Consider the following 9,080-nt stretch of genomic DNA (forward strand, 5'->3'; position numbering starts at 1 on the left):
ATTTATATTTTTCTCAATTTTTGTCTTTTTTATTGATGTAATTATTAGCAAACATTAAATTAATTAGACTATTAATCTTCTTTAGTTACACTCAGTTTTCTTTATTTCTTATAATTAACGAATATATAAATAATCATTATATTTAGAAACTCACTTATATAAATGAAATTATGATTAATATGTATAAGTCTATTTACATAATAGTTGAATATAATAATAATATATTTACTAAATGACCAAAAACACGAGTTTCAATCATTTTTTAGTACAACATAATAAGAAAGACAAGATTAATCGAGGTTGTTCAAACAAGCATAAGACAACTAAAAGGTATTACCATAGCAATTGGGGTTATGGATTTTCAGTTTATGGAGGGTAGTATGGGACTCGTAGTCGGGGGGAAAAATACCCGTTTGATTGAATACGTGAAGTTGGGATCATAAAAATTAGTTAAGAAATTGTGAAATTGGATTTTATCGACAGTGCAGCTCTCGTACTTTGCCAATGTATAACTCACAAACTGTAAGTTGTAATAAGCTCGTATCTTGCAACCACTTTCATGAAGGGTCGAAAGTCAGTTATGACTCTAATTGGCTCGAAACAGTGTGTTTTCGAGGTTGTTTACATTGTATTTGGGATTAATTTGTTTTTTTGTAAAATTCGTATGAAATATATGGATAATCAAAATGAGGTGGGTAGATTTATATATCAAAGGTAATATTGATTCTTATTAATTTAATATATAAATGTGATCATCGATTCATTTAGCTAACTTCAATAATTTMAAAAAAATTATCGTCATCGCGCAACGCGCGATGTCAAACACTAGTTATATATAAAAATAGTGGTATATATATATATATATATATATATATATAATACTAGTTGTGTACCCCGTGTAATACAGCAGGATGTCAACTTTTTAAATAAGCCTACAACTAAAATGAGTGCAACTGTTCATTAAAAAGTACACAATTTATATTTAAACATTCGATCTTACAGGGGAGCCCTTAAAAATATTTAAATCTCGATTCCTTATAGTTGAGTACTCGTGCAATGCAACAATATGTAATCAAGTACAATTAACAAATAAGGAATCAAAGTGAATTTTATTGTATACAAACATGAAAATCAATTATGTTGTTCAAATAATTATAATGAAGGAATAAACAAATATCTAGTGAATATATTTAAACAATAAATAAATTATCTTATACAAACCGAAATAGAAACCAATATCCACCTTTTTGCAAATGAGAGCTAAAATTAGCTAAAATAAAAGTTTGAATAAATAAAAAATGGTGTGAAGATACCAAAAAAAAAACTCTTAATAAGGAAGGAAAAAAACTAGAAAGAAATAAAGCAAAATTGTAAGCCTCAACTTGGATGTTGGTGGTGGTGTGCATCAACAATTGTACCTTATGCATGTAAACTTGTAATTAATATATTTTTGAAATTTATGCATAAAAAGGCAGTACTTTGGGCTTTATAGGTTGCATTTAAGATTTTTGGTTTAAATGCTTATTAATATAGCATAGTCATATAGATATATATGTACAACACAATAACGAAGACCTCTTGAACTCTTAAAAACCTAGATCGTCGGCGCCCCTCTCTGGCACGAACATCATCAATAAACTTTTTAATCACACGACTTTATATATGAATCAGTTAAAATAGTTCATATGTGGATTACACGGATTCATATGTGAATAAGTTAAAATAGTTCATGTGTGAATTGCACAAATTCACAATGAACATATAGTTCATATGAGAATCATGTAGTTTCACATATGAACCTGTTTGCCGCCAATTTTTAAAAGTTACGAAACTACCAAATCTATTTTTTCACACAGTCACAAATTTTGACTAGTCAAATCCAATATTCACCTATGAAGGCCTAAGATCAATTATTTACTTCTTAAATATTTAACTCTTATTCTCACACGATTATTCGTTTATTTATATAGAGCAAGTTTTATTATAAATCTAATTATTAGGAACCAAGAGACCGTGCATAGTGCAACACGTAACGTATTCATCAGAAATATGAGCATGTTATTCATCATGAATGTCATGACACATTTATTACGAACGTGTGATCCATGATGAATATAATGTCTATATTTATCATTTAATGTATTCATGACGAATAACACTTCAATATTCATGGTAAATATGAGTGTACTATTCATAATAAATATTCTATTGCAAAGTGATGCACGCCATGCCATGGACGGTTTTTAGATTTTTATCACTTTTAGGTTATTAACAAAACCCCTCTCTCTCTCTCTCTCTCTCTCTCTATATATATATATATATATTTATTTATTTATTTATTGAGTAGACAATATTGTGAGACCCGTCCGTAAGGCCACCTAAATAACAATAAACATTCGCAATAAAACACTGTGAAAGTAAATATTCTCAAACCAACCCAACATGTTACCTAAATTGATTGATAGCGGGTTGACCTGTTTATGATTTTCTTAACCCAATCTATTAAATAAATGAGTTGAACTTGGATTGATCCATTTAATTTTAAATTTTTAAATAAAAAAAGACTAGACTATTTTTTTTGTGAATAAAACATAACCACAAATATAAACAAATTGTTCAAAGTTTAAATAAAACACAATCACAACAAATATATTGTTCAAAATAAGTTGGATTAGACTTTGGAGCCAATAATGAAGTAATTGACTAAAATGTTTTCTTAGGTGTTGTTTACCAAATCTTACCGGGTAAGTGCTGTCCGGGTAAGAGAGCTGACCCGGGTAAGTGCTATCCCGGTAAGTACTGTCCCGGGTAATAATGTTTACCAAATGTTTTTGGTAAGTGCTTACCAAAAATATAATGACCAATATAACCCTATATTGTAATTATATATTGAATAATATATGATTATTTTTGTTATTAATAGTTTAATGGAAGAGAAAAAATAATACTGAAAATATGAACACATCAGGTCAAGATGGTATTACATCAATGATAACAGATGGCAAAGCAATCCCAGCAGCAAAAGAGAAGTGATTGTGCTTATGTATATATTTTTCATCAATGGTATTACATCAATGGTATCATATATGAACTTGTTCGTGTTCTTATGTATATATTTTCATCAAACAGTAAAGAATAATGTAACAATAGCTCTTCAATGGAAATGATAAACATCAGGAAATTCATTTAACAATATCTTTACGCCCCTCCCCCTTTACAATGTTCTGCTAATAAAATTCATAATAACAAACAGTAAAGAACAATGTACTGCCAATATCTCTAATTGGGACTCAAAAAACAGTGAAATCCAGTAGTCATATAATAACAAGCAGTAAAGAACAAGTAAAACATAGAGCGACGGGGTTGGGAGCGATGTTTACCAGGTCCGGCGTTGGGGAACTCGTCGCCCTTCCCACAGGAGCGAAGAGGGCCGGGAGTGACAAGGGTTGGGAGCGACGAAGAGGAGGATCGATTTGAAACTGTCCGGCGTTGGGGAACTCGTCGCTGTTCCCACGAGAGCGAAGAGGGCCGGGAGTGACAAGGGTTTGAAACCTAATCGTGAAGAGGGCCGAGGAGGAGGGGCGATTTGAAACCTAATTGTGAAGAGGGCACATAAGGAAAATGAAAATCTGACCCGGGTAAGCATAATTTTGTTGCTGTCTCGGTCAGTGTTCGGTCAGCGTACCGGTCAGATTTCGGTCAGACCAATTAATTAGTAAACAAGCTGACTGCTGACCGAGTCAGCATTGCTGACCGAGTCAGCATTGCTGACCGGTCAGCACCTAGTAAACAGCCCCTTAGGGTTCATGATGATAAAGAACAATGGAGGCGATTGGAATTTAGAGTTTCATCCCACGACGATAGAATTTTTAATTAAGAATAAAACAAAATTAAAAATTAAAATACTATATATAATATTAAAAATAAAATAAAATTATATAATATTGTAAATTGATTGAAAATAGGTCGAAAAATTCAACTCAACCCAAACCATTTATTTAAATGGATTATGCGAGTTGATCCATTTATTTAAATGAGTTGAAAATATCAACTCAAACATGTAATTTTGGATTGTGTCATTTTTTGTCACCCCTACTTCATAATGCTTTACTGTAAAGTTTCAAATTTTTTTTTTTTTTTGACAATACTCATAAAAATAACATGTTCTCACGTAAACCCTTGTATATATATATATATATATATATATATATATATATAATATTTTGTTTGATATATAATAAAGAGAAAAATAACGGAATCGAAATAAAAAAATGGTTTACCAATTTAGCAGTAAAATAACTTATAATATAAAAAGGAAGAAAAGCCTTTTAAAAGACGTCCCAAATCCCCCCACCCTCTTCCTGTGGACCATAACAACCAAATCCCATCTTCCATTTCTTATTTCCTCCCCAGTTCCCCATCGCATCACTACACGACACTCCTCGACTCTCCCTGCATCTCTCTCTGCATCAGATTTCCACTACCAAAAACCGAATCGAATTTTTAAGTGTTTAATGTTTTGATATGGTGTCAACAACTGCTATATTAACCACACCATCAAAACCACCTTCACAAGAAGCCTCTCCAGGCGATCCACAGACTGCCGTTCCGTCGAATTCACCTCCCAAAACCACCGTTGATTTCACCACCAAAGTTACTGTACCCGACGGAGTAGCGCTAAAACCTTCGACGCTTGAATTATCGGCCAAGAGCTCTGCTGCAGGCACCGACAAGGTCAATGTGGACGGTGATGAGGTAACTACTTTCTATTTGCGGTATTTTTGTTTAATATTATTTTTTCTGCTTCTTGAAATGCGTGGATTGATTTGATTGTTTGAAAGTTAGGATTCGATTTATTTAAGCATTGAAATGCATTTAGATTTGTGAAAGGAAAAAAAAAATACTATATTATAACATCAAATGTTTATTTAATTTGAAGTTATATAAAATAGAATTCAATGGAAGATGGAATGATTAGATTTTTAGAACCCTAAAAGTGAACTAAGCATGCTCCTATGGTTGCTTTTCATGATTACAATCCATTAAAAAAAGCGTTTTTTCCCCTTCGAACAACCTCATTGTAAAAGATGAAACAGCATGTTCTACTGTTCAAACAAATCTGTTTTGAATTGCTACTGTATCAAGTACTTTAATTATATAAACATATGAAAAGGCTACGAGATGTTGAACTATTGGATAATTCTCAGCAACACCAATATTCTTGTTAGAAATATCACATTTCTAACACAATATCGATCGAGTATGATGCATGTTTTCGAGTTGAAAGACTAGTGTTATTATTAACATCAAAATCAACTTCACTAACCACAAGAGTGGTGTCTGATTGGTTTGAGCTTGAGATTTAAAGGTCAAAAGTGTTTGGGGTCTCATGTTCGAATCCAAGGAGATATAGAAATCCCTTTTGTGACCACGAAGATTCAAATGCAGTGCGGGTGGTCGTCATGAAATTAGTCGGCTCGCATAGCGGATTGGATATTCATGTTAATAAAAAAGAAGAAGATGAATTTCACTGATTAAGATAATACTCCATATAAAGAATGAAATATAGCTTAGGTTCTTCCAAATAATTGAGATTGTGACGGGATAACACAAGTGTCTGGTGTTTATGTGTTGTAGTCGCATAAACTATTAGAGCTATGCCTACAATTTTGAAGTACTGATTTTCTTGGGTAACTTGTTTTTTTAAAATTAAACAACGTTACCGAAAACAATGAAATATAATTTTAGGTTTTTTATGGTAATTGAGATTGTCGTATGGTAATTAAAACATCTTGAATTCGAATCCCATGAAATATAATTTTGGGTTCTTTCAAGCAAACTAAAATTGTTACAAGTTCATGGGCTGACCCAATAAGGGGTAGGGGCGTATGGGCTACCACTTAATCGTCTCGTCACAATATAAAAAATAAATAAATTAGGGGTTCTAAAAGGCGCAACCAGTTAATTTTGAAATTAAATTTATAATAGAAATCCAAAATGATTGTGTGACGCCCAGGTTAATGCTCGTTTTTTGAGACTACCGTGCGATTCTTGATTGGATAGAAATATCGACAACTGAAATGAGTCGTTAGATTAACGAATATAATATATTATTATAGTATAAAGACATGAATGTGATAGGGCCGACTAAAATGACGTTGTTGGAGGCTACTTGAGAATAATGATGGGTGATAAGGTCAAATTGTCACTCAAGCGTGCAAATGTGTACAAAGTTGTTTCTTTCTCTCTTCCATTTGGGTGGTTATTGCAATAATTTTAGCTGATTAAAGCTACAACACTTTATATCAAAATTGGCTTAATTTATATGGAGGATTTTTGTTAGTGTTGTTGTTGAGTTGTGCATATAATCAATAAAATAAATAATGATAAATTGTCCCATTCATGTAAAATGCATTTTGAATGAACTTTATATGACCACGAGTTTCATCACCATGTTTCAAAGAATTATGTTACAAATTATCTAAATACTGGTAAAAAAAATATATATGAATAGTTTTACCCTTTTTTTCCCCGTACTTTCTTCATTTTTTTAATTAACTTGGATATTCAACCTGTTATACGAGCCGACTAATCCCAGGGCGACCACCTGTTTTGTAGATAGCCCGGAGTCACTGCATTTGAACTTTTGTGGCCACAAGAGAATTTTTATTCTTCCTTGGATTTGAACCTAGGACATCCTGGTACTTTTGATCTTTGGAACCAAGCTCAAACCAATCAGGCACCACCCTTGTGGTTTACTTTCTCCATTTTTAAAGAATATATTAAAGCAAAAATCTTCAAAATTTATATTTTTGGAGAATTTATATTTTGGTGTCTGGTTGGTTTGAGCTTGGCTTAAAAGATCAAAAGTACCTAGAGGTCTCAGGTTCAAATCCAATGAGGAATAAATATCCCCTTGTGGCTACGGAGGTTCAAATGCGGTGAAACCGAGTTATCTGCAAAGCAGGTGGTTGTCATGAGATTAGTCGGTTCGCATAGCGAGTTGAATATCCAGGTTAATTAAAAAAAAATAGTTAAGGAATATTTGATTATCTAAATCTGACTCTAAGTGTAGCATCTGATTCTAGAATATGTTCAAATTCGACTTCAAGTTCATGCTTATTATCAACCTAAATATGAATCTTAATTGATTGATTTGTTTGACAAGTTTAAAAAAATAATAATGAAAGTATTACATGTATGTCAACTGTCAAGAGGTTGTCTAATGTTTCTTTAGGTAATCTATACTATATTATAAAACATTTGGCTAAAACTCTTAAAACTCTTAAAAACTCTTAAACCCGTTCATCTCTATCCGATTTCATCCCATATCTAAATTCGTGTAACTAACTGCAGATAAACACAATCAAATACATGATAAACATCTCATTTTAATTATAAAAAATCTCAAATATAATTAGTATAATCATTAAATTCTAACAAAATACTTAATTATTATATTTATAAAATTTATAATATTAAACCAAAAATAAATTGTTTTATTATTAAACTTAAATTAAATTATATATAAAAATATATATTTTATATTATAAATCATTTGACAAAAACTCTTAAAAACCACTTTTTATGCGTAAAGTACTGTTTATTAATGCATATTATTTAAAACTCAAGATTACAAGTAAATTGTGCGTAGGTACGACTTATTAAAGCTCCATATCTGAATTCGTGTAACTAATTGCAGATAAACACAATCAAATACAGGATAAACATCTCATTTTAAATATAWAAAATCTAAAATATAATTAGGATAATCATTGAGTTCTAAYAGAATACTTAATTRTTATCTTTATAAAATGTTATATTATTAAACCAAAAATAAATTATTTCATTATTAAACTTAAATTAAATTATAATAAACAAATAAATTAAAGAAATTACATAAAAAAATAAAAACTTTTAAATAGTTGATTTGACATTAACATTGAAATATATTTTTAAAATTTTTTATGATATCTTCAATTTTATATTTTATTCACAAATAAAATTATTATTGTTTTTTTTAAAAACACATAATCTATACTATTTATACTATATTATAAAAATTTGACAAAAACTCTTAAAAATAATTTTTTATGCACGAATTATTGTTTATTGATGTATATTACTTAAAATTYARGATTACAAGWAATTRTGCRTARGTACRACTTATTAAAGCTCCATAYYTGAATTCGTSTAACTAAYTGCAGATAAACAYAATCAAATAYWGGATAAAYATCTCATTTTAAATATAWAAAATCTAAAATATAATTATGATAATCATTGATAACTAACAGAATTTAATTAAGAAAATTACACCAAAACACAAGAACTTTTAAAAAGATTAATTTAATACTGATATCGATATTTTTTTCAAAATTTTATGATATTTTTAAATTTATATTTTATTCAAAAATAAAAATATTACCACTTTCTCAAAACCACATAAAACCAATGTTTACTTAAAATTCAAGATTACAAGTAAATTATGCAAAAGTACAACGTTTCGAAACTCGATTTTTGAATTCGTATAACTAATTGCGGATAAATATAACCAAATAGAGGATAAACATCTTATTTTAAAATATAAAAATCTAAAATATAATTACGATAATTATCGAGTTCTAACAAAATAATTAATTATTATCTTTATAAGAAAATTACATTATTAAATCAAATATAAATTACTTCGTTATTGTACTTAAATTAAATTATAATAAAAAGTTGAATTAAAATATTACACAAAAAATAAGGAATTTTAAATAGTTAATTTCATACGAATATCGATATATTTTTGTTATACATAAAATATTGTATATTTATGTATATTACTTAAAATTCAATATTACAAGTAATTATGCATAAGTATAACTTATTAAAGCTCGATGTTTGAATTCGTATAAATAACTGCGGATAAATATAATCAAATAGAGGGTGAACATCTCATTTTAAAATATAAAAATCTAAAATATAATTAGAATAATTATCGAGTTCCAACAAAATAATAATTATTATCTTTATAAAAAATTATATTATTAAACCAAATATAAATTACTTCGTTATTGTACATAAATTAAATTATA

At 29.3% G+C, this 9,080-nt stretch overlaps 1 protein-coding gene across 1 annotated transcript in view; it reads left to right on the forward strand.

Moving 5' to 3' along the window:
* Window positions 1–4,374: 4,374 nt before the first annotated feature.
* LOC112528180 (probable polyamine transporter At1g31830) overlaps window positions 4,375–9,080 on the forward strand; it is an 11,169-nt gene continuing 6,463 nt past the window's right edge. The window contains exon 1 of the mRNA XM_025139142.1: window positions 4,375–4,755. Within this exon, the coding sequence (XP_024994910.1) occupies window positions 4,525–4,755 (231 nt within the window). The 5' untranslated portion in view covers window positions 4,375–4,524. The remainder of the gene's footprint in view (window positions 4,756–9,080) is intronic.

The sequence above is a fragment of the Cynara cardunculus genome (assembly GCF_001531365.2).
Source record: "Cynara cardunculus var. scolymus isolate 2C chromosome LG 15, CcrdV1, whole genome shotgun sequence".
Taxonomy (NCBI): Eukaryota; Viridiplantae; Streptophyta; class Magnoliopsida; order Asterales; family Asteraceae; genus Cynara; species Cynara cardunculus.